Source organism: Chelon labrosus (genome assembly GCF_963514085.1).
Source record: "Chelon labrosus genome assembly, chromosome: 10".
Lineage (NCBI taxonomy): Eukaryota > Metazoa > Chordata > Actinopteri > Mugiliformes > Mugilidae > Chelon > Chelon labrosus.
Window position 1 is genome coordinate 30,508,840 of NC_140360.1, and position 27,610 is coordinate 30,536,449.

General features: G+C 44.3%; 1 protein-coding gene across 6 annotated transcripts in view; it reads left to right on the forward strand.

Moving 5' to 3' along the window:
* The window catches only part of rtel1 (regulator of telomere elongation helicase 1), a 136,165-nt gene that overhangs the window by 20,566 nt on the left and 87,989 nt on the right, over positions 1-27,610 (forward strand). For all 6 annotated transcript variants that reach the window (XM_084553871.1, XM_084553874.1, XM_084553872.1 and 3 more), the window contains 3 exons: positions 19,544-19,727; positions 23,921-24,014; positions 24,354-24,435. In XM_084553871.1, coding sequence (XP_084409997.1) covers positions 19,544-19,727; positions 23,921-24,014; positions 24,354-24,435 — 360 coding nt within the window. The remainder of the gene's footprint in view (positions 1-19,543; positions 19,728-23,920; positions 24,015-24,353; positions 24,436-27,610) is intronic.

The window sequence follows — 27,610 nt, forward strand, 5'->3', positions numbered from 1 at the left end:
TAGCTAACCGTGGCGGACTCCTGGGCGGACTCAACCGCGGAGTTAGCCTCGAGCTAACCGCGAGCTAGCCTCGAGTTAACCGCGAGCTAACCGGGTATTAACCGCGAGCTAACCGGGATTTAACCGCGAGCTAACCGGGATTTAACTGCGGACCCGCGGCAGTTAGCCATGAGCTAACGCGGAGGCTAGTGGGGTTAGCCGGCGGCTAATTCGCAGCGTTGCTAGCGGGAGCTTATCACAGTCATCAAACCGGCACTGACGTTAAAACATAATGTTGAAGTTTTACAATTTAAAGGGAAGATATTTTTAAATATAACTGTGAAACTGAAAAATATTATTCCACCACATAAAGTAGGAAACGTTTATGGCTTGTAACAACATTAATTACAGTTTATATATAATTAGAGTAATTTAATATATGGGGGTGTGACGATCCCTCCCACTCTCTTCCTTATTTGATGCTGGCTTTCAGGTGGAGCTGGGAGGGGTCTGCTGCATGTACCTGCCCTTGTGGACTCGGTTTGTAGAAGGGCATAAAGGACGACCCTTCTCAGTGTCTCTCTCTCTCAGCCAGGCCTACTGCATCCTCATCATCCTGTTTGGTTTGTTGTACCCTCCATGACATCAAACTCACACCCATCCAGTCAATTTGAGCCTTGCAGCCAGGCCTTTAGACCACGCACACTTGAAACTGGACGCAGCATCATCGGCACAGTCAAAATTTCCGCAGGAATTTTCTAGTTTTTTAATATCGTTGCTTTTCTGTGTCAGAGAGATGCGACATCATCTGAGTAACGTTAGCAGAGCCCGTTTCTTGAACGTTAACGCTAGCCATTTCTCCCGCCGCTAAGTGGCGCTATGGTCCTAAAGATGGCGGCCACAACAAAAAGGTCACGTGATTGACCCGCATCAATAGAAAACATTCAGCTCAGATGTACACACAGAGCAAGCAGAGTGACAGTCACCTCAAAAAATGTCTTGCTTTACCTCTCTGTTACTGCCTGTCTGTCTTTTACCCTCTCTCTGTCTCTTTCTTTGTTATTTACTTAAATAAACTGAAATTAACTGCCAAGGACTACAAAAATGGCTGCAGCTGTGGCCCTGGCCTGAGGCTGCCATGGTGACTCTGCTGGTTGCCATGACTACTCACAGACACAGGGGAGGAGAAGGAAGAAATTTTGATTTTTTGCCCTCTGACAGTCCTCGCATTTGGGCTCACTGAGGCAAAACCAAAGCTCACATCAGAAAAAAAAAACCAGACAGTGATTGGCAGGAGAAGTTCTCGAACACACTGATGTAATTTTGGTGTCTCTGGAGTAAATATTGTGGAAACTGTGGCGAGTATAAGAAGAGGGTGGATTCAGCTTTCCTCGAAAATCAGCTTCATATTTTGAATGGGAGTTTATTTGCAGTTGGAGCGGGACACTCCTCACTCTGGGGCACGCCATTCAAATTCAGAAAATGTCTCGTCTTAGGCGAGCACATTGTATGAATCAGGACAAGTTCCTCTACAAAAGTGGAAAAAATCTAATGTCTACGATGTAAGATGTGCCCAGGAGCAGCGTGGAAAGAGAAAAATTTCAGTGAATTTCAGACAGCCTGTCTCACTCTAGCCTGTGAGGTCCCCCACTCTAGGCCGAACATTCCACGCAATACACACCCATTATAAACTCAGAAATTTCACATGATTGATCACGATGATTGACGAGTGATTGATCGAAAAGTATAAAAGATATCAACAATCTGAATAGAATTTTTATAGAGGACAAATTTACCTACATTTTAAAGTTTAAATGAAGTCTCTAGGTGAAATTTTGCGGGAGGAGTTAGCTTTTGAAAATGCCCCTCAAAAGTGTCAGTTTTTTAGTTTTTTCGCAGTTTCCCATTCATTTCAATGGGACGATTTTCGCAGTTTTTCGCGAATAAATTCGCGAAAAATTCGTGGATTCCTTATAAAAGTAATAGCACACCGATCCCGATAAAGGCGCACGTTTTGATGTAATTTTTGTCGGTGTCGCCCCAAAATTGCGGGGCGAGTTTGAAATCGAAAAAAGGTACGAGACACGACTCCCCATATAGCTTAGAGCTATATGGGGAGTCGTGTCTCGTGCGTAGCCTCGACTCACTAATAATACATTTTATTTATCAGCACTTTGAATAAAACTAATAGACTTTACAAGATTATTGAGAGCTTTGTAGATGATGAGGAGGATCTTGAAGTGGATATGCTGCTTTATTGGAGCCAGTGAAGGTGTTGCAGGATGGCTGTAATGCATTTCTTTGAGTAACTTCCACTTTGACTTGTAAAGAAGTCTTTTATGTCCACTTTTCTTTTTTTAGACATCCTGGCTGCGCCTAATTACCAAACACACATACACACATGGACACCGATTCAAACGTTAATGTAAATGAAACCTCTGATATTACAATCCGTCTAGCTGACGTGACCCAGGCAGAACAAAGGAACAATTTACAGTAGCAGATTAACAAGGACTCCTGACCGCAGACTAGCAGACCGGTGTGACAGCAAGGTGGAGTGACAGCAGGGACGGCCAATCACACAAGAAACGGCAGAGCCAATGGAGGAGCTTGTGGGCGGGTCTAAACTAAGGGAAAGAGGCTTCAGCTTCCGCTTGGTCCTAGTGCTTGACGTGTCTCTGTTTACTATAGCAGAACCTTGTTTTAGGACGGTAAAAAGTGCAGGGGACCAAAACGGCCTTTTGAAAAAGTGCAGGGGACATGTCCCCTGTGTCCCCCCCTCAAATTACGTGCGTGCTTTCACATCAGAGTCTCCAAGAATCAGAAAAGTCTCCAATAACACCAGAAAAAGTCGCTAGATTTGTCGCTAGTAGCTTTTGACAAAAAAAGTCGCCAAGAGGATTTGAAAGTCGTTGGATTTAGCGAGAAAGTCGCCAAGTTGGCAACACTGCAGGGAAAGCCTGTATTAAACCCCCTTTTTTTTGGTATGGAACACTCGAACGCGCGAAACAGCATCTGCCGACGCGTCTCTGTTAAGGATTTGACATCGCGAAGGATGGCTGGGTGGCGCTGCGTCATTTGCTCTGTATTCATTGGATATACTCTGAAAGTACAGTACTAAATCATATTAACACGACACATGGATGTAAGGAGAATTTTCTTGCAATTTGTGGAATTGAAAAAAATTAAAGTACAAGAATATTTGTAAATCACTTGTATACTAAAGTAAAGTTATAGAAAGTACTCAAAATGAAACAAATTACATTTTTTTACTCATGAGAAAGAACTGACTTCTGTATCTGAAGTATCAAATTTAGAATATGTAAGTTCAAAGCTTTATTGAAAATCTCCAGATTTCTTAAATACTGACAATTTCAACCATATCATCACTACAGACTGGATTTCACTCAATGGTAATAAATACATAAATATGAAGATGTTCATGGTCACAGGCTCAAACGATGGGCTGCCAGTTTTTGGACTGGTAAAAACAATTATTGTTGTTGATTCATTCCTATTTTTTTGTGACCTTCAAGCCTACAATACATTGGAATTTAACAGAGATTTACTGTCATACAAAATTTCTGTGTCAAATGCTGCACTGGCAACAGAGTTAATAGATTTAGAGAAATTACCCCATTACACTGCGTATCACACTGTACTATTCAATGAAAAGACGTATGTTTTGAGAAAATATGAACTCACTGATGTGTTGTTGTGTACAAATGCTTGGGATTAAAACAGAGACCAAAACATTCATTTTATGTAATGAACTTGCAGGTTGTTGATGGTATTGAGAATGCCCAAAGTGCAAGCAGGAGGATCAGACACGGCGAAGAGGTCAGTCAGGATGCAGGTTTATGTGCACAGGAGAGTTTGCAAGGCTCTCATTCTCTGTGTGCCCTTAATTCTTACATTTTGTCTTAGTAAGTTGGCCTCCATTCTTAAAACAAGTTTTAGTGAGTCTAGAAACAAGTAAAATGTGCTTAAGGCATAGCTGTTGATATGGCTACAGACTTTTCCTACAGACTTTTCCTACAGTTTTTTACAGTAAAAGATAAATCTGCTTAAAACTAGTTTTATTACCTAATTAAGGTAACTCAAGATGATTTTTCTTGAAACAAGTCAAATATCACCATCCTTAATGAGTAAATAAACCCAAACTAGTGTGACAAGATAAATATACTGAATACAAAGCAATTAAACTAGAGCAGATTTTTGTTTTTTGCAGTGTACTGACCATTCTTTTAAAAAACTCTAACATTTAAGGATTAAACATTAACTAGAAAATTCCCGCGGAAATTTTTGAAGTGCCGAGTGGGCTGTTGCCGGGGTTGTGTATTGAAAAAGCACACCTCAAATAGTAATTTTTAACATGTATATTTACACACATGAGCCACTAATTCTACCATTAGCCACAATTGTTAGCAATTAGCATGTCTTTACATGCAGTCAAGCATTAGCTGCTAATGTTAGCAATTAGCATGTCTTTACGACCATGAGCAGCTAGCACGCTGGCCGCTCTTGGTAGTAAAGCATTAGCCACTAATGTTAGCAATTAGCATGTCTTTACTAAGTAGCATGTCTTTACTACCATGAGCAGCAGCTATAACAAAAAGCACAACTCAAATAGTCATTTAAGGCCTGGTTCCTACTGACAGGATGGGTGTGAGTTTGATGTCATGCAGGGTACAACAAACCAAACAGGATGAGGAGGATGCAGTAGGTCTGGCTGAGAGACAGAGAGACACTGATAAGGGTCGTCCTTTATGCTTCGCCTTCTACAAACTGAAGGGCAGGTACAGGCAGCAGACCCCTCCCAGCTCCACCTGAAAGCCAGCATCAAATAAGGAAGAGAGCGGGACGGATCGTCACACCCCCACCTTTAAGAGGGCTGTCCTCACTAGGATCCCCAGACAAAGAACGAGCAAATCGTGATAATTGATCGTTAATCATAATAATTTTAACAATAAAACTCATTACTCCTACCTGAGCAATAGTTGAACAGTTTACGGCACAGTCTTACAGTTAGAAAAACATCAATATTAAACTTAACACATCCAGGCTGTAACAAGGAATCAGCGATGAAGTGAAGACCTTCAAATTGTCCTGTTAGTCCAGCTCTTTGTCTCACGTTGGACATCACTGCAGTCTGTCTGGATCAGCTGGAGGAATACTATATGCAGACAAATAGACCTGTCAAATAATGTTATGTAACATACTTAATATAACTCTTATGAGTGTCCAACAGCTCATTATTTATTTAATTAAAAACATCATATATTAAATTACTCCAATTATATATATATATACTGTCATTAATGTTGTTGCAAGCCATAAATGTTTCCTACTTTATGTGGTGGAATAATATATTTTTCAGTTTGACACAGTTTCATTTAAAAATATCTTCCCTTTAAATTGTAAAACTTCAACATTATTACTGTGATAAGCTCCCGCGAGCAACGCGGCGAATTAGCCGGCGGCTAACCCCACTAGCCTCCGCGTTAGCTCACGGCTAACTGCCGCGGCTAATTCGTGTTTAACTCCCGCGGGTCCGCGGTTAAATCCCGGTTAGCTAGCGGTTAGCTAGCGGTTAGCTCGAGGCTAACTCCGCGGTTGAGTCCGCGGCGTTAAGGTAGCGGCTAGCTAGCTCCGTTAGCTCCGCTAGCTCGCTAACATACATGCGCTATGCTGGACGGCTAGTCGTTAGCGTCTGTTAGCAGTTTAGCTATTCACTGACCTAATAAGATGAAGGAAACGGGTCAGGGATGTTGTGTCAGGAGTTTCAGCAAAGCAGCCAGATATAATTTGTGTTTAAAATAAAGGAAAAGGTCAAACATGACTGAGAAGTTGTCATTCAGTCAATGAGAAGAGCTATAGCTAAGAGGCCCAGCAGATGTGTGACAGCACCAAGGGAGACAGGGATGGTTTGGGGGGTTTTAATGTTTTGGCAGATCCTGTTTTCCACTGGGAGCTTAAATAGTGGCTAGCGCTGACGCGCTAGCTGCTCTGCTTTCTCTGTCTGTCATTTTACACACGCATGTTCAAATTAAGTGCTAAGAACTACTAAAATGGCTGCCTAATGTTAGCATTAGGTTAATGCATGTCTTTAATTTTTAGTGGCAAGAAATTAGTGGCTAGCTATTCGCTAACATGCTAATGCTGCCACTAATGCTACCACCAATTTCTTGCCACTAAAAAGTAGCATTAGCCGCTAATGTTAGCAATTAACATGACGCGCTAGCCAATGACACCTGTCATTGTTCAACTTAGGTGCCAAAAGCCAAAATGGCTGCCCCACATACCAGTTACTTATGTCAGTTGGAAGTTTCCCGCCTCTTTCTGTGGAGACCCTCCTCTTCTGCTGCGTGTGAGCGTGTGTATGCCCGTTGGGGCCTTGTTGTCACGGTTACCAGTTTGAATTTCAGTTAGAAGATGGCTAGAGGGAGAGAAAATGCTGAAACGAACCTCCTCGAACAGGAAGGCCTTGTGGCCAAACCGTGTTTCCAATCATTGAACCGACTTCACTTTGGGCATCTTGAGTCTTTCCTGAACGTCTAGATATGCAGTTTTTGGGCAAAATGAAGAAATGTGAGCTATAAAGAGCGATTCAAAGAAAGGATTGCTTCTGCTTTGCTCCAGAAATTTAACATGGCAGTCTATGAAGCTGTGGATGGGAGTTGCTGGCGCATCTTTGCGTCTCACGCCAAAACTATAAGACTTTACAGCTTTAGCAGACGAATTTGAGCGAGAAGACAAATTTTCCTACGTTTCTATGTATAAATTATATCTGAGGTGTGAAATTTGTGGCCACGGGAGCAGTTTCTGTTTTATTTTTTGCCTAATTTTCTTCTCTCCTCCTCACTCTAGCTGATGATGTCATCCACTCTGGCACAAACATTCCGCGCAATACACACCCATTATAAACCCTGAAATTTGAGTAAAAACCTACACAACTCTGAGGCTTCATAGTTTAAAAACGGTAAAAGGAGTCGATAAGTGAAGTGAATCGCTGAAGAGAAGGCAAGAGTACCTACGTTTTAAAATTTAAATGGAGTCTCTCGGTGAAAGTATGCCAGAGCAGTTGATTGTTGAAAATGTCTGTTGATTTTTTTTTTTTTTTGGGCTTCTCCATTCATTTCAATGGGAAATTTTCTGCGGTTTTTCGCGAATAAATTCGCGAAAAACTCGTCAATCCCTTATAAAAGTAATAGCACGGGATTCGGGATCAAAACACACGTTTTGATATATCATGTGTTGGGGTCCTCTCGCCGGTTCGGGCCGCATTAATCGGCGAAAAAGGGCGGAAAATGAATAATAAGTAAAAAACTAGAAAATTCCCGCAGGAAATTTTGAGAGTGCCGAGTGGGCTGTTGCCGGGGTTCTGTATTGAAAAAGCACACCTCAAATAGTATTTTTTAACATGTATATTTACACACATGAGCCACTAATTCTAGCATTAGCCACAAATGTTAGCACGCTAGCTACTCATGGCAGTAAAGCATTAACCACAAACGTTAGCAATTAGCATGATGAGCTAGCCACTAATTTTAGCATTGGCTTAGTGTGGTATAGCTTCACAATACCCTCAAATAGTAATTTTTAACATGTATATTTACACACATGAGTCACTAATTCTAGCATAAGCTGCTAATGTTAGCAATTAGCATGATGCGCTAGCCACTAATTTTAGCATTGGCTTAGTGTGGTATAGCTTCACAATACCCTCAAATAGTAATTTTTAACATGTATATTTACACACATGAACCACTAATTCTAGCATAAGCTGCTAATGTTAGCAATTAGCATGATGAGCTAGCCACTAATTTTAGCATTGGCTTAGTGTGGTATAGCTTCACAATACCCTCAAATAGTAATTTTTAACATGTATATTTACACACATGAGCCACTAATTCTAGCATTAGCCATAAATGTTAGCAATTAGCATGTCTTTACTACCACGAGCGGCTCGCACGCTAGCTACTCATGGCAGTAAAGCATTAACCACAAATGTTAGCAATTAGCATGTCTTTACTACCACGAGCGGCTGGCACGCTAGCTACTCATGGCAGTAAAGCATTAACCACAAATGTTAGCAATTAGCATGATTCGCTAGCCACTAATTTTAGCATTGGCTTCGTGTGGTATAGCTTCACAATACCCTCAAATAGTAATTTTTAACATGTATATTTACACACATGAGCCACTAATTCTAGCATTAGCCACAAATGTTAGCAAATAGCATGTCTTTACATGCAGTCAAGCATTAGCCGCAAATGTTAGCAATTAGCATGTCTTTACTACCACGAGCGGCTAGCACGCTAGCTACTCATGGCAGTAAAGCGTTAACCACAAATGTTAGCAATTAGCATGTCTTTACTACCATGAGCAGCTAGCACGCTGGCTGCTCTTGGTAGTAAAGCATTAGCCACTAATGTTAGCAATTAGCATGTCTTTACTCCCATGAGCAGCAGCTATAACAAAAAGCACAACTCAAATAGTCATTTAAGGCCTGGTTCCTTCTGACTGGATGGGTGTGAGTTTGATGTCATGCAGGGTACAACAAACCAAACAGGATGAGGAGGATGCAGTAGGCCTGGCTGAGAGAGCGAGACACTGAGAAGGGTCGTCCTTTATGCCCTTCTACAAACTGAAGGGCAGGTACAGGCAGCAGAGCCCTCCCAGCTCCACCTGAAAGCCAGCATCAAATAAGGAAGAGAGTGGGAGGGATCGTCACACCCCCACCTTTAAGAGGGCTGTCCTCACTAGGATCCCCAGACAAAGAACGAGCAAATCGTAACAATTGATCGTTAATCATAATAATTTCAACAATAAAACTCATTACTCCTACCTGAGCAATAGTTTAACAGTTTACGGCACAGTCTTACAGTTAGAAAAACATCAATATTAAACTTAACACATCCAGGCTGTAACAAGGAATCAGCGATGAAGTGAAGACCTTCAAATTGTCCTGTTAGTCCAGCTCTTTGTCTCATGTTGGACGTCACTGCAGTCTGTCTGGATCAGCTGGAGGAAAACTATATGCAGACAAATAGACATGTCAAATAATGTTATGTAACATACTGAATATAACTCTTATGAGTGTTCAACAGCTCATTATTTATTTCATTAAAAACATCATATTATATTAAATTACTCCAATTATATATATATACTATCATTAATGTTGTTACAAGCCATAAACGTTTCGTACTTTATGTGATGGAATAATATATTTTTCAGTTTGACACAGTTTTAGTGGCTAACCCCACTAGCCTCCACGTTAGCTCGCGGCAAACTCCCGCGGGTCTGCGGTTAAATCCCGGTTAGCTCGCGGTTAAGTCCCGGTTAGCTTGCGGTTAAATCCCGGTTAGCTTGCCGTTAGCTCGAGGCTAGCTCGCGGTTAGCTCGAGGCTAACTCCGCGGTTTAGTCTCCCCATTGTAACAGTCTGAGAGTCCCTAATGTTTTGTCAGTCTGTGTCTGTAATGCTATAGTGGGAGGGGAGGTGGGGGGGTTGGAGTGGGGGGGTCATAGTGTCAGGTTCTGGCTCCCTACTATAGTCCTGTAATGGGTTTAGGGGGTCATAATGTTTTGGCAGTCTATTACTGTAATGCTTAAATGGAGTGGAGGGGGGTCATAGTGTCAGATTCTGCAGCCCAACTATAGTCCTGTAATGGCTTAAGTGGTCATAATGTTTTGGCAGTCTGTGTCTGTAATGCTATAGTGGGAGGGGGGGTGGGGGGGGGGTTGGAGTGGGGGGGTCATAATGTCAGGTTCTGGCCCCCTACAGTACTGCAGTAATGGTTTGAGGGGGTTTTAATGTTTTGGCAGATCATGTTTTCCAGCAGCTGCGTGTGTGAACGTGTGTAAGCTGGTTGGGGTCTGGTTGTCATGGCTACCAGGGTCAACTGCTCCTGTCAGAATGTCAGTTGGAAGACGGGGAGAGAGAGAGAAAATGCTGAAAAAACGCCTCGAACAGGAAGGACTTGTGGCCAAACCGTATTTCCAATCATTGAACCGACTTAACTTTGGGCATCTTGAGGCTTTCCTGAACGTCTGCATATGCAATTTGTGGGTAAAATGAAGAAATGTGACCTATTTAAAGCGATTCAAAAAAGGTTACTTCTGCTTTCCTCCAGAAATTTCCCTGCCTTTTTAACATGGCAGTCTATGGAGCTGTGGATGGGTGTTGCTGGCGCATCTTTGTGTCTGACGCCAAAACTATAAGACTTACAGCTTTAGCAGACGGATATGAGTGAGAAGACAAATTTTCCTACGTTTCTATGTATAAATTATGTCTGTCGTGTGAAATTTGTGGCCATGGGAGCAGTTTCTGTACAGTTTTTTGACTAATTTTCTTCTCTCCTCCTCACTCTAGCTGATGATGTCATCCACTCTAGCACAAACATTCCGCGCAATACACACCCATTATAAACCCTGAAATTTGAGTAAAAACCTACACAACTCTGAGGCTTCATAGTTTAAAAACGGTAAAAGTTGTCGATAAGTGAAGTGAATCTCTGAAGAGAAGGCAAGAGTACCTACGTTTTAAAGTTGAAATGAAGTCTCTCGGTTAAAGTATGCCAGAGCAGTTCATTGTTGAAAATGTCTGTTGATTTATTTATTTTTTCGGGCTTCTCCATTCATTTCAATGGGAAATTTATCGCGGTTTTTCGCGAATAAATTCGCGAAAAACTCACGAATCCCTTATAAAAGTAATAGCACGGGATTCGGGATCAAAACACACGTTTTGATATATCATGTGTTGGGGTCCTCTCGCCGGTTCGGGCCGCATTAATCGGCGAAAAAGGGCGGAAAATGAATAATAAGTAAAAATAAAACTGCAAAGAAACACGCAGAAGATCAATAGTGGCCTCGTGCCTATGGCACGAGGCCACTCCTCCCATAGCTTGCTATGGGAGGAGTGGCCTCGTGTCATAGGCACTCGGCACTAATAAAACTGCAAAGAAACACGCAGAAGATCAATAGTGGCCTCGTGCCTATGATAAATGTGAACTTATGAGTATCCACGACTGCTCCCATTCCTCTTTATACAATATACCTGTTAAAAAAGAAACTACATACCTTGGAATTTGGTTAACAACATCTAAAGACATAAGTGAAAAAAAGTTCTTAAAACTGTTGGCTACAAAGAGATATGACGCTATTTGGAAGAATGTTGCTAACAAAAATGGAAACTATATCCAGGCTGATCTACCCTGCATACTCCTTACTCCTTAGTTTCTTATCTCCTAATCTTATAAGATTATAATTCAGGCCTAAAAAAAAAAAAAACGGTCAATGATGGAAAATATTCGGTTAACGCGACTCCCGGTTATATATAGGGAGTGCCATAAACAAGTTACAGCCAGGATTGGAAGCACTACAAATTTTTGGTGGCACAAACTGCAGTACGAAGAGTGTGTGAAACTGTTCTGCGGAAGCCCCAGTCGCATGCCATCCACAACCCGAAAAAGCTCCATATCAGGATATATATCGTATATCGATATTCAGCCTAATTATATTGGGATATGACTTTTGGTCCATATTGCCCAGCCCTAGACCGGACCCTCTTTTCCAGCACCCTGGCATAGACCTTGCCGGGGAGGCTGAGGAGTGTGATCCCCCTGTAGGTCTCCTCTGCTCTCCTTTTTTAAAGTTGGGGACCACCACCCCGGTCTGCCACTCCAGAGGTACTGCCCCCGATGTCCACTCAATGTTGCAGAGACGTGTCAGCCAGGACAGCCCTACAACATCCAGAGCCTTGAGGTACCCAGGGCGGATCTCATCCGCTCTCGGAGCTCCACCGCCGTGGAGTTGTTTCACTACCTCAGCGACTTCTGCCCCAGAGATTGGACGATCCAACCCCAGGCCCTCAGACTCTGTTTCCTCTATGTAATACGTGTGGGTGGGATTGAGGAGCTCTTCAAAGTATTCCTTCCACCGCCCGATGATATCCCCAGTTGACATTAACAGCTCCCCGCCCCCACTGAAAAGAGTGTGAGTGAGTTGCCGCTGGGGATGTGCGATATTTCATCGTTTACGATATATCTTCAAAAACATTCCCAACGGTAAGAATATGTCATCCCGCGATAAAAACGATAAATTCCCATTGATGACGTATATGCGCGACACACTTGCAGCCCAACACGTATGGAATACAGTCAATGATGGAATATTGACAAACTGACAATGACGGAAGGCGAAGCAGATACGCCGGGCAGCGAGGAGCTCGTTCCTAAACGAGGCTCCACCTCCATTATCTGGAACTGGTTTGGTTTTAACCCCTTAACGCCTGAACTGATTTTTCAGTTATATAAAGAAATGAAATATTTGTATTTTTGCTTACCACTCCGGCCGGTCCTACGAGAAACTAGTGCTTGCAAAAGGTTCCTATAGGAATTTTTCGAATGTGCACAAACTGACATTGGCGTATATGCGTTATTTCGGCTGCAGTCTGAACAGAAATGGTGCGTCGCGAATTTGCGACACTGGGCATGAAGGGATTAAAAAGTCTGATGCGGAGCAGCAAATTACAACATGCAAGGTTTGCAAACAAATAGTGCATAAAAAGGACTGTAACAGCACTAATTTGTTCCACCACCTCAAACACAAGCAGAAACCAGAATATGAAGAAAGCCAGAAAATGCGCAAGAATGCAGAAGCAGCGTCGACTTCATCCAAAGAGATCCGGTAACAAAAACTCAGATAAAACTTGCCGATGCATTATAGTCAAAAAGATTAGGCTGAATTGGTGTTTATTTATCGTCATTTTTATCGTTACCGTGATAAATACCAGAAATTATCGGGATTATTTTTTTAGTCCATATCGCCCATCCATAGTTGCCGCCTACCCCCCGTGAGGCGTAGGACAGTTTGCCAGAACCTCTTCGATCGATAGTCTTCTTCCATAGCCTCACCGAACTCCTCCCACGCCTGAATTTTTGACTCAGCGACTGCCCTCGCTGTGGACCACCAAGCCATCCGGTATCGGCCAGCTGCTTCAGGAGACCCACAGTTCAGCCATGCCCTGAAGGCTTCCTTCTTCAGCCTGACGGCTCCCCTCACCTCCGGTGTCCACCAGCAGGTTCGAGGATTACCGCCACGACCAGCACCAATGACCTTGCGGCCGCAATTTGCAACAGTCGCCTCCACTGGTGTTTCTATCTTATTGAAAAGTTATTTTTGTACTATTGGCTGGATGAATGTGCCTTGTAATATATGGGAGGTGTAAATATATTTTTGTAAAAGCTAACATGTTCTTGATTTGTACAACACGAGAATATCATGGTACTTTTTGTTATTGTCAATAAATGTTAAAAAAAAGCCTTCCTGCTTCACTTTCAACAATGGCGACTGAAACTTTAGGCGAAATTTCACCAAACACGAGTCATACATATGTCTGTATCTCCAAACCTCCTCAGTTAACCTTACTGATTCTTCATTGATCCAAAACAATCAATTTGAAAACTGCGGAGATGGAGAAGCAGCTGGAAATACTTAGGCGGAAAACACTACTACCAAGTGTACCTATCACAGACCTTGCGGTCCGGCCAATGGGTGAATGTCCTCAGATCCACAAATACATGGTGCCTTTATGTATCAACCGGAAAATGGGAAATCTGGGCTTTGGGCGAATTGTGTTCTATTTCATCCTTACTGACCGCCAGAGGCGGTGCTTCAGCACTGAATGTCTCCATCTCGCGCATGCGCAGGTCGAGTGTTTATACCAACAGAGTCACCTGTGACCCCCGATGACACCGGCTAACCTATATCTTCCGGTGACATCAGAGGATCTGTTCCTTTTCATCTTCTCGCTTTGCAGGTAGACGTATGTCAGTAAGTTCTAGCTGAACTAAGCGTGTACTTCACTGCTGCTTCGTCGCCGGTAGCCTTGCGACAACGTTGTCGGAGCTGCGAGCTGCGCCCTCCAAAGGCTGCGACGAGCTGAGACGGGAGGTTTTTTTGCGGTTTGCCGCGGACACCCTTTGAGTATTTGTTTTAGTCGTTTGTTAATAAGGTTGGTGAAGGCGTGGTACTCGCTCCCTCTCCCGACATTTGTGTAATTATTTACGGGCATTAGCGGTCTGCGTTGCCCGCTTGACCTATTGTCTGTGTATCGGTACACCGTTGGTTATACCCATCTTTCGTTGTAGTTTGATTTGTTGGTGAAGCCAGCGTACTCGCTCCCTCTCCCGACATTTGTACCGCCGTTATCCGTGACTAAGTTGTAGTCCGTTTTTCGTTGTAGTTCCCTGTAGTGGTGAAGGCAGTGTGCGCGCTCCCGCTCCCACTTTAGGTGTATATTATTACCTTTCTGTAAACGGCTGCATCTTGCGCTGTGTTTGCTTGGTTTTGGTAGTTTTACCGGCGTTTTTCGCTCGGCCTACTTGGTTTGTTTTGTTTTTGCACAGCAAGCTGACTTTTGCTGGTGAAGGTAGTGCTCTCGCTCCCGCTCCCAGCATAGGCGTGTGCTGTTGCCCTTGTAGTTAGCAGACGTGTTCCATTAAGGCTAACTGTTATTTGTGCGACACCTGTTGGTGAAGGCAGTGCGTTCGCTCCCTCTCCCAGCATCTGTTGTTTTCTCAGTTGTTATCACCATGTTTGGGGACCACTCTTGCTCGGCCTGTCTGGCTTCTCTGCAGCCTGAAGATGGTCATGATATGTGTCCTTCGTGTCTTGGCCTTGAACACCTGAGGGAGGGGCTTTCGGAGGATCCATGCGTGAACTGTAGCTTCATGCCCCGGGCAGTGCGGGTTGCCAGACTGGCTGAGGTTGAACACCTGCTGGGCCATGTTCCGGGGCCGGAACAGTTGACCCCAGCCCAGCGAATGCCAACTTAGCCTAGCCGACCTAAACGTCGGGCTGAGACCGTGGGTGGCTCCTCCGGGAGGAGGGCCAAGGAGTCTAAACTGGCCTCCAAGGTGGACCAGCTGACTGAGGAGTTGAACCAGGTGAAGTCCCTCTTCCTAGCCATCCAGTCTGGGACTGGTGCAGGGGATGTTGGTGCTCCTGCTCCTCCTGCGGCCGTGTTCGATCCGGAGGATGATGCGCTCTCCGTGGCGGCATCAGCCACTGAGTTCGCTGACTGTGGGGCGGACGTGGTTCCCCAGGACATTACCTCCAAGCATGGCTCTGGGGAGAGCTCCCGCTCCTCAACCCACAGTTGTGCTGCTGGGTCTGTGGATAGCTCTATGGGTGCCATCATTCGTATGGCCCTGGCCCGCCTGCAGCTGGATGTTCCGCAAGCTCAGCCGGCTCCTGCCAGTGCTTTTTTCAGGCGGGGCCCAGCCCCTGCCACCTTTACTGTGCCTTCGTCAGACGAATACCTGAGGGAGCTGCACGCATGCTGGAGGGATACTAGAGCCCTCTCTCATGCAACATCTGATGGCCGGACCCTGGCTGCCATGCAGGACGCAGCCAACTTTGACTTGGCCCGCATGCCAGCGGTTGAACCGACTATAGCGGCTCTCATTGTTTCGCCTGATGAGGCTCTGAGGCCAGATGCCAGGTGTCCTCGCCCCCAGTGTCGGGTTACAGATGATCTGCTCTCTGAAGCTTATGACGCAGCGGCACGCATGGGACGCATCAGCAATTCCCTGTCGCATCTGATTCTGGCTCTTTCTGCATCCCTGCAGGATGCTACGCTGGACGCGTCTGTCCACAGTTTCAGTGACGCGTCTCTGCAGGCTTTTGCTCTGATGTCCAGAGAACTGGGGCGCTTGATGTCCACTCTCGTCCAGGCTCGCCGCCAGGTGTGGCTGGCGCAGTCGCCTCTCACTGAGACGTGCCGGAGAATCCTCCGCAGTGTCCCAGTGGAACCCGGGGGGGATTTTCGGGTCGGCTGCTCTAGAGGCGCTTGAGCGCACAGTCCAGGCCAGACAGACTCGACAGCAGCTCTCTGGGCTTCACAGGAGTATGCCTCCTCCCGGCAGGCCGGGGGGTTCTTCGACTTTCCCCAGTGGCCACCTTAGGTCTCAGCGACCGGCTCAACAGCCTGTTCAACGAGGGGCTCAGGGCTTTCGAGCCCCTGAACGACTGCCCTCTAGACAACCTCAGGCTTTCGATGCAGCCTGTCGTCCCCCCAGGGCCTCTAGAGGCCGGGGGACCAGGCGCTGAGAGCCTGGGGCCGGTCGTCGGCTGTTTTTCCCAGCAGCAGCTCAGCTACTGGGCTGCTTCCACCACGGACCCGTGGGTGATTTCCACCTTAACCCACGGGTACAAACTTCAGTTCCGACGCCGGCCCCCAGCCTTCGGCTGGGTCAAGATGACCATCATACACGACCCGGCAAAAGCCCATGCCCTCAACCAGGAGTTGTCCGCCCTCCTGGACAAGGGTGCCATCGAGCCGGTAGACCCCCTGTCGTCACCCGGGGGGTTCTATTCGACTTACTTTCTTGTCGAAAAGAAAGGCGGCGGACTCCGCCCTGTCCTCGACTTGAGGGGACTCAACAGGTTCCTCAAGGTCTTGCGATTTCACATGCTCGGCACTGCAGAGGTCCTGCGTACCGTTGCCAGGGGGGAGTGATTTACTTCGGTAGACCTGAAGGATGCATACTTTCATGTCCCCATAGCACCACACCACAGACAATTTCTGCGGTTTGCCTTCCAGGGCCGCCATTTCCCAGTTCAGGGTGCTCCCGTTCGGCCTCTCCCTTTCTCCACGGGTGTTCACCAGGTGTGTGGCGGCAGCCCTCTCAAACCTGCAGTCGCGGGGCATGAAGATTCTGCCGTATCTGGACGACTGGATGATTTGCGCGCCATCCCGGTCTCAAGTGACCCGGGACACGGCGATTCTCCTGTCACATGTGACCCAGCTCGGTCTCAGAGTGAATTTTCTAAAGAGCTGCCTGGTCCCCTCACAGAGTACACTCTTTCTGGGGATGACTCTGGATGCCGTTGCCATGAAGGCCTGTCCATCTCCCCGGCGCGTGGACGACATCCTCCGCCTCCTTCTCCTCTTTCGGGAGGGCCGCTGTTTGCGCTATGTCCTGTATTTGCGCCTCTTAGGCAAGCTGACGGCTGCTGCCACTGTGGTCCCCTTAGGGTTGCTGTCGCTGCGTCCCCTTCAGAGGTGGCTGAACAGCTTCCACTTGGACACCAAGTGGCACCGGCACAGGAAACTCAAGGTGTCAAGGCGTTGCCTCCTTGCTCTGGCTCCATGGAGGGAGAGGTCATTTCTCCTTCGGGGCATGCCCATGGGCTCTATTGCATCCCGTCGGGAGACTGTCACAACGGACGCCTCCCTCTCAGGGTGGGGTGCTGTGTGGCAGAACCGGACAGCTCGCGGGCTGTGGCCTGCACAGGACCGCTCGGAGCACATCAACGTGCTGGAGCTTCGGGCAGTGCACATGGCACTGCAGTCTTTTCTTCCGTTCCTGAGAGCGAGGCATGTGCTAGTACGGACGGACAATGTCTCAGCCGTCTCTCACATAAACCACCAGGGGGGAACCAGGTCAGCACGGCTGTTGCAGGTGACCCGGGACCTCCTGTTGTGGGCGGCTCCCCGCCTAGCCAGCATGAGGGCGATGTACTTGCCCAACAAAACATTAACTGATTTCCCTAACATTAGTTATTTGTAGTTATTTATGAGTTTTAACTAAAATAATATGATAATGCATCCCTTTACCTGCACTTTTTAAATTCTTTCCATCAAGCTACATCAAACCATTTTCAATCATCAGTTGCTGCCTGCCTTCTAAAACCTACTATTTAGCGATCTAAATCCATTATGTGACTCGTTAATGCTGCGGCTGAACGACAGTCTGCAACGCACACTCGGCGTCATTGGATTTCACACACGTGTAAAAGAAAAGCTAACTTTTATGCACAAGCTACGTTTGATACTTTTTCTCTATGTCTAAATGTTCACTCCTCGCAAGTCTAACGTACATTTTACAATGCAGGGACTGTAATTAGAGATATGCTAGTTATACAGTAATCATTACAGTACTTTATTTAAGCAGAATAAGTTCGTTGTGGTTTCCAAGCTCATTAATGTTAACGTTAGCAGTCTTCCACTGATAGTGGCATTAGCTAGCTTTGTGGTTAGCTAGTCTATGATGAGCCATAATTTAGCAATGGATAACGTCATACTGCAAATTGTAAAACATACATTTTCAATATAACAGGCCAAGGAGAGATGATACGTCTCATTGCTCTAACTGTCACGCTATTAAAGAAATACTTCAGTCACATTGTCAAAAGTTAAAAGGACAGTCAGTCAACTACACTGTAACAACGTAATGTAATTAGCTAATTCCGCTTCACTCTCAGCTTATTTAACAGCAGCAAAACTGGACATGATAGTCACGAATTTTGTCATGCTTATTTGAGTTAAGAGAACTGATGGGGATGTTCTTTTAATTGTTATTCAAGCAATGTATGTCTCGTGACCAACTCACCATGAACACACTTCACCGATGATCTTACTCGCGGATAAGAGTCTCTGCCCGACTCTGGCTGGATCAGCACGAGTTATGTGCGAGTGTTGCCAACAGGGACGGTGTAGAGTGCCCTCTGGTGGACAAACTAAACTATACAACGCCAACACTCATGACATGGTTGAAGGGTGTTTCGTTTTTATTTTATTTTTGAAATATTCATTTATCGGCCATTATAAATGCTGATACTGATAGTTTTGAAAATGCCTAATATCGGCCGATAATATCGGCCGGCCGATATATCGGTCGGGCTCTACCCCACAGTCAACACTCACTGAGGCGTTTGGTCGACAACATAAATATAAACAAAACAGCGCAAAATGGTGTGCGCTCACAAAGAGTGTAGTTCGCTAAATTGCAATACAATTGAAAAGCCAGCATTTCGAGAAATGCTACATACATTTAACAAACAGTTGTTTTTTGTGTTCTTGACATTCCAATTAAAATGTTAAATACCCTTGAGAAACCAACCTCTCTAGCACCTTCATCATGGAATGTAAGGGCTACTGGATGGTAATCACTGAGGCCAGATGGAGACGACTTCTTGGGCACAGGAGCCAGGTGGGCAGGCGGCAGTACAGGTTTACACAGCGCTAACAGCTGGTCGCGTATGTAAACAATGGTCATGCCCCTTGTGTGTAACCCTCCGTTACAGAAAATAACGAATTAGCAGAAAAATAAAAGAAATTTGAGGCAAATAAAAGAACCCACACATGTGCAGACTAGTGTTTGGGTGGTGTTTTTACAGAGCAAACCACACCAGCCCACAAGCATGAATGGCTTGAACTGGCATTGGCTACTGCGGCACCTAGATGCCGTAACCTGGTGAATGGAGTTCTGGGATCCAAGGATATCACTTTCACTTGGCATAGTGCAGCATAGTCTTAAGTGGGCCGGCAGGACACCTGTGCTCTTTTCCTGGAATGTGAGTGGGTATCATTAAACACGGCTCTCAGCAGCTGAGTTTATAAAAATAATAGGAATGTTATTGTGGTGGCATCAGCAAGGTAGCAAAAATAGTTCTTCTGGCTGTCTAATATTTTTCAATATAGTTACAGTTATGGTACAGAAACTCTCAAAAAGATTGGATCAATGTTCCTTTTCTACCTGTGTGTTACAGAAGGTGAATGGAGTTCTGGAGAGTCCCACTGGTACTGGTAAAACCCTGTGCCTGTTATGTGCCACCCTTGCCTGGAGGGAACACTTCAAGAATACGATCTCTGCCCGCAAGATAGCAGACAGACTTGGCGGGGAGGAGATGTTCCAAAATACACCACTCACATGGGGCACGGCTGTTACTGATGGTAACAAACCATTTACACAAATACTAAAAACTGAAACTAAAATAATATACTTGTGTATGTGTTCATTTAAGAAAATGAGCCATTATGTATTTGTAAGGTGAAAGTAGATTACAGAATATTTCAAGGCCAAATGTGAGACAATCTGTCCAGAAGTGTTTCCAATCTATGTAGTGAGACTTGGCTGTCGTTCAGTGCCCCATTTATTAAAAAATAAAAAAATAAATAGATGATTACAAGCGATCATAAAGGGGTCCATGTCGTGGTGAGGTTATCCCCGAGCAGGATTCAGAGGCATAAGCTGGTCGGACATGGCCAGAAAGGAGGCAAAGAGTCTGACAAGTGAATGAGAGTCAGGTGGGTCTGAGGCAACGAAATGTGGTGGGCTTGTATGCGTTTACTCTGGTGGTTTGTGAGATATAAACATGTATTCATTGTAGCACCCCCTACAGCCCGAATTTCACGAAACTTGGCATGATTGTACGCAAGCATATTATAATGACGGTTGCTTAGTTTCATAAGGATTGGGTGAATACTTCCAAAGAAATACCAGAGTTAAAAGTTCAATAAATGCTTGTTCTCAAATCAATAAATAATCATCTTTAATAATCGTGATTATGATGATGGGGTTGTGTTACCTCCAAGGTAATTTAAAGTTGCTGCAATTTTTATTTAACGCGTCTGAAAGTAGAAAAGGGGTGCGCGGCCAAAAAAGTTTGGGAACCGCTAATCTAAGGCAATGACTTCCATAATCTTTTGTGTTATACCCTTTGCCTTGCCTTGGCACCATCCCTCTTATATTCAGCATAGCGATCGGGATGTTTGGATTTCAGATGATAAATTGAACCCGACGTGGAAAAATTCTTTGCAGATGCACCCCCCTTTGAATTGTCAGTATAACACATTTTGCTAATCGCTAGGCAAGCCCGTAGTGGCTGCAGCTTTTGCTCGCGTCATTACAACATCCTGCACATACACTTTTGGGCCATTATCTGTATTTTACAGATTGTGTATGCCCAATTTCATTAAGTTAGCTATTGCAGTTTTGGAGATATTGAAATGTTGCTTTTGTAGAGCCCCCTAGAGATCAAGGGTCACAAAAGTTGGGGTGCTTGTATAGAATCATGTTATTATATGTAGTTAGATTAAGTTTGGGTATATACTTGACAAAATATTAAGTTTGGAGTTATATTGTGCCACGCCGTAAAAATTAATTAGCCATTAACTTTGTAATCAATAATCCTGCTAAAGTTCTTTTGAAACCTTTTCATTATCTTTGTCCATAAATGATACATGCCAAGTTTGGTGAGAATTGAATGAAGGGGCTGGCAGGAGTTTATTTTGCTTTGAAGTGCAGTTTTTTTCAAACTGGCAGAAAAACAGTGGCAGGTGAAAATGGGCGTGGCCTCCATTAGAACCAGGGCTATATAAGGAATCAGAGGGAGAAATAATTTTGTTTCAAGGGCACACAGTTCTCAAGATATGAGCCAAAATGTAAATTGGCTTACACTGGTGTCAATACACATGCCTAATAATAATAAGGCATGTGTATTGACAACTTGGTAAAGTGAAATGCTAGGACTTTCACCAAGTTGCCAGATTTGATGCCTTTTGCCCTGAGCGACAGTTTGTCCTGGGGAGACACTTTTAGCTAAGCAGAATAATAAGGCGAATAAGAAGACTAAAAGTTACAACAAAATCAACAGGGATCCTGCAACACCATTGCGTGGACCCCTAATTAAGAGCTTTGTCGCAGTCTGATAATCAACACGGTTGTGGAAGTATACAGTTGTGTTCAAAATAATAGCAGTCCAACATGACTAACCATATCAATCAGTGTTTTTGGTATAAATCATATTATTACATGGCAAATAATTTACCAGTAGGTGTAGTAGAGTCAGAGAAACCAACAAACCCAACATTCATGATATGAATGCTCCTGAGTCTGTGTAATTGAATAATTAAGTGAAAGGGGAGTGTTCAAAATTATAGCAGTGTGGAGTTCAATCAGTCATTATGTGAAGAAACAGGTGTCATTCATGTGGCCCCTATTTAAGGATGAAGCCAGCACATGTTGTACATGCAGTTCTCTCTGAAAACCTGAGAAAGATGGGTCGTGCCAGACATTGTTCAGAAGAACAGCGTGCTTTAATTAAAACGTTGATTGGAGAGGGGGAAACATATAAAGAAGTGCAGAAAATGATAGGTTGCTCAGCTAAAATGATCTCCAATGCTTTAAAATGTAAAGCCAAACCAGAGAGACGTGGAAGAAAACGGAAGACTACCATTCGAATGGATCGAACAATAGCCAGAATGGCAAAGACTCAGCCAATGATCAGCTCCAGGGAGATCAGAGACGGTCTGAAGTTACCTGTGAGTACTGTGACAATTAGAAGACGCTTGTGTGAGGCTAATCTATCGGCAAGAAGCCCCCGCAAAGTCCCACTGTTAAAAAAAAAAAAAAAAAAGACGTGCTGAAGAGGATACAATTTGCCAAAGAACATATCGACTGGCCTAAAGAGAAATGGAGAAACATTTTGTGGACTGATGAAAGTAAGATTGTTCTTTTTCTGTCCAAGGGCCGCAGACAGTTTGTCAGACTACCCCCACACCGTGAAGCATGGTGGTGCAAGCATCATGATATGGGGGTATTACTATGGTGTCGGGCCTATTTATCGCATACCAGGGATCATGGATCAATTTGCTTATATCAAAATACTTGAAGAGGTCATGCTGCCTTATGCTGAAGAGGAAATGCCCTTGAAATGGGTGTTTCAACATGACAACGACCCCGAACACACCAGTAAGCGAGCAGCATCTTGGTTCTAGACCAACAAAATTAAGGTTATGGAGTTGCCAGTCCAATCCCCGGACCTTAATCCAATAGAAAACTTGTGGGGTGACATCAAAAATGCTGTTTCTGAGGCAAAACCAAGAAATGCAGAGGAATTGTGGAACACTGCATAATTTTTTCCTTCATTTTCTGTAAAGTAATTAAAATATTGATACTTTTTTCTTCAAGTTTTGATGTAAAATATAATGTGCAGTGTTCCCAATGAATGAAAATAAAAAAAATATTATAAGGATTTTGAGCTTTACTCAGGTTTTAAAAAACACTGCTATTATTTTGAACACAACTGTATGATAGTATAGACAAAGAACCTTTCTGAGGACCTTGGAAAAAGATTTGCTTATTGGCTATCGCATTGGCTAATGTAAATGTTTATGAATCAACCATCAAGAGAACACTGAACAACCATGGTATGCATGGGTGGCAGGGACGAAGCCACAGTTTTCCAAAAACAAAATTTTTCCCATCTGCAGTTGGCTAAACATCATGTGGACAAGCCAGAAGACTATTAGGGAAAATGTTTTGTGGACATGTTTAATCTCCAAACATGACACCTATATAAAATTTAAACCAAGCAATTCTACTTTGGTGTCACAACACTGAATTTCAGCATCAGAACCTCATCCTGTCTGTGAAACATGTGGGTGCTGGTGTCCTTGTTTAGGCCTTATTTGTTACGTCTGAGCCAAGACAACTTGCCAAACTTGCCCAACTTGATAAAATCAATGACTTCTGAATTATACCAGCAAATTCGAAGTTTTTAGGACATCTGTCCATGAGCTGAATCTTAAGAGAAGCTGGGTCATGTAGCAAGACATTGACACCAAGCACACAAGTCATTCTACAAAAGAATGGTTAAAGAAGAATGTTTGGCCAAGTCAAAGTCCTGACCTTAAGGAATTTAAGGAATTCCATCTACATCTCAGAACTGAAGTGGTTCTGTACTGAGTAATGGGCTAAAGTTTCTCCTAGCCACTGTAGACTGTTCAGCAGTTAATGTTTTATTGTAATGTATTCTTGCATGAGGGGGATCCTGAAAAGAACGGTTCACACAATATGTAATGTTGGTTCATTTTCCTGAATGAATAAATGAATACACATATATATTATTTCCATTTAATTTGTTTGATTGTGTTCTCTTTGTCTGCTTTCAGGATTGTTAAAATCTGTTGATGTTTTGAGTTTAATTCATGTATTGTTATGTATTGACCTAATGAATAGGTGGCTGTGACAACCAGTCCAAACCACAGTTTCACCAGTCTGACAATACAGAGATCACTGCCAACAATCGGTGGCTGATGAATCTGAGCACTGGTAATGTTTGTCTGTTCTTATTGTTCTCCAGCCTACTACACAGATGTCCCCAAGATCATATACGCATCCAGGACACACTCTCAGCTTGCACAGGTTATGAATGAGTTAAAGACCACTTCATACAGGTAATAAATAAATAAATAAATGTAAATTTTAAAAAAAATATATAAAAAAATAGGTATTAGGTATTTTATTAATCATGAAAATTGATGTGAATTGTGTTTCTCTTTTTATCAGGTTTTTATAACTTAAAATATTTTACTTTATTTTCACTACTTCAGTTTTGTTTGCCCCGTCAGCAATAGTGACACTAAACAGTCATCCCTCTGGGCATACTATGATGGACTTTTTAAGCCTTAACAGGTTTTCTCAGGGCACCTTTCTAGAGGCAATACCCTTTTCTGGTGATCTTAGTTTAGTTCAGCTCTGGTATGTAACCCTAATGCCAGTCTCCATTAATTCAGGCCAAAGGTGTGTGTGCTGGGGTCGAGAGAGCAGCTATGTGTCAACCAGGAAGTAATGCGTCAGGACAGTAACTATGTCAAGGTGAGCTACAAAATGGCAATTTGTAATAAGTTCCATACTGTTTTTTTGTTTACTTGTACAATATTTTTGAAATACGTTTTGGCAGGTCAGTAAAACCAGATATATACAGCTCCCTTTTCAGAGCACGAACAATTATTCTGAAATCTTGTCCATGGGACATTTTTTCTAAAATAAATTAAACGTTTATTCTAGTTGTCTGTGGAGGTTCTCAGTCATCCAGGTCAGAAAATGTTTCACCACTTATCTGAGTAGCTTCTTCAGTTCTAGGGGACTGGTGAGAAGTTTGAGGTTTAAGTAGGAAATGTCTACTGAAACTTGCTTGTTTGTGTAAACAACCCGAAATCGGTGCAGCTAATTTCCATTAACAGTTATGCCTGGATTATGCTTCCGCGTAGTGATCACGCAATGGTCACGCAATGGCCACGCAGTTGCTTGGACGCAGTCGTGAGACCGATGGTTCTTACGTGTCGAAATGCAATTCAATGCCACACCGGTAGAGGGCGCTATGATTTTTTGTGACCGACCGACCGAGACTCTTGTGACGTATCTCGCCTCGTATAGTTATTTACCTTCCGGCTTTTGTCGTAGTCACAGTGAACCTCCTCCGCCAGACGCTCTTCCATGTTGTCCATTCTCAAAGACCAACCAAACTGAAGACTTTTTAAAAATGGCGGTGTTTATGAGTGGAAACCGGAAAAGCGGTCTCCAGCGGATGTAGTTAGCGGACCAATGCCGCTGCGTTGCTGCTGCGTTGCTGCTGCGTTGCTGCTGCGTTGCTGCTGCGTTGCTGTTGCGTCGCCTCGACGTGCGTCGAGGATTTTTGGGAGGTGCACGTCTGGCCCTTGCGTAGGACGTACGGGGGTCCGCAAGGACGTAATAGGTCCGTACGCCCCCTCGCGCTGTGTCAACGCGGAAGCATAACTTGGGCTTAAGGTACTTACCTGTATTTACCATGCTTTTTTTTTGGATTTACCATGACCTGGATGACTGAGAACCTTCACAGAGTATGCGAGGACCTCAAAGAAACTTGCAGACTACAGGAAACAACTTCATTTTAACCTGAGATGCAGACAACACAAGATTATTCCCACCAGCCTACATCTAGGCTCCACAGTGAAAGGCCAGAAAGGGGAACAGATTCTCCAGAAAGCTCAAACCCAGCTGCTCAACGAGAGAGTGAGGCAAGTTCATTTCACCATCAATGCTCTCAAATTGGAAACAGTTGAGCACAGTTGCCTGAGGACATTCTGGAGGACGTTTCCAAATTTGTGGAGAGGGCCAAAAGCGCACAACACACAAGATGTAAGGAAGGACAGAAACGGAGATTTCTGTTTTTACAAGCACAACACAACAACCAACACAAATCTGAGGAATTGACATGGAGGAGGAAGGGTGACCACACCACACAGCTGGACATCCAGGAGAAGTGGGTCCAAAACCTGTCAGACGGAGAGCTCACTCAGCCAGAGAAATGTCTTAGCCAGAGGACTGAACTTTGCCATTCCACCAGAGCAAATTCCAGTGGTGGACCTCATTACCGCCACAGAATCTGCCATAAAGAAGGTAAAGCAGCCCTCGTCAGTGTAAAAACGCCAGCTTCCAACATCACCACCCAGGATAGGAAGGCTCTAGGGTTACTGCAAAGAGACCAAGACATCACCATCCTGCCAGTCGACAAGGGAAGATGCACCGTGGTGTTGAACACAGCGGATTACCACACTACAATGAACAACCTTCTCAGCGACAAGGGTACATACATGTATGAGACACTGAGACGAGACCCAACCAGCACCTACAAAACCAAAATAATAAACTACCTACAACAGTTGGAATAGGAGAAGTCAATCGACAGACTCCTTTAATACCAGTTATACCTGGGGGAAACCACCCTGTGTATTTACGGACTACCTAAAATACACAAGAAAGGAGAACCCTCTCAGACCCATTGTCAGCAGCATAAACTCAGTCACTTATAACATTGCTAGACATCCGGCAACCATCCTGTCTCCGTTGGTAGGCAACACTCCTCACCACATTGAAAACTCCAGGGACTTTGTCAGCAAAGACAGTAACATTATACTGGGTCCAGAGGAAACCATTGTATCCTATGATGTAACCTCCCTTTTCATGTGTATCCCCATCAGAGAAGCCACACAAGTAGTACGGGAAAGACTACGAAAGGATGACACCATGGCCGGTAGAACTACTCTCACCCCAGACCAAGTCTGCGTGTTGCTCGATCTGTGCCTGATGACCACAACGGATTGTACAGGCAAAAGTACGGCTGTGTGATGGGGTCATCAGTGTCACTGACCTGGCCAACCTCTACATCAGGGATGGGCAACTGGCGGGACGCGACTTCACTCGACGTGTCCCTTAGATTAATTTTTGAAAATTATAAATCTGTATCCTGTGCGGCACTTAATCAGTTGTAATGACACGGGTTGGCCACTAGATGGCGCCTGTAATGCAGACGCCGCCTTGCACACGCTTCCACCGGGCTTTCTCTACCAGTGAAGAAGAAATGTTGCGCCGTGGCTAAGAGCGGAGGAGAGAGAAAACTTCATCGAGAAAATTGTGTCTTTCAGGTGAAAGAAGAGTATCTGTTCACAGAATGTAAAGGCAAACCTATGTGCTTAGTCTGCTTAGGGACACTATCTCCCATGAAAGATTTCAATTTAAGTTGCGGCTACAACATGTTGCGGCATTATAAGTAATTATAAATATATAGTATATATAAATATATTCTAAATATACACACACAAACATATTTAAAATGGCAGTTTTATCATATCTGGTTAAGTGCGCGGCCCTATGTGGCCCTCTGGTAGTGTCGATGAAAAATTGTGGCCCCCTCCATCATTTAGGTTGCCCATCCCTGCTCTACATGGAGGAGGTAAAGACCAGAGCCCTGAACTCCTTCGCAGGAACCACTCCCACCCACTGGTTCAGGTATGTGGACGACACTTGGGTCAAAATCAAGACACAGGAGGTGGAATCTTTCACACAGCACATCAGTGCATTGGACAGCAACATCAAGTTCACTCGGGAGGACATCAGCGGAGATAGTTTGGCCTTTCTGGACTGTCTGGTGCACGTGGAAGAAGGCCGAAGTCTCAACATTGAAGTGTATAGAAAACCCACCCACACTGATCAGCATTTATTATTTCATTCC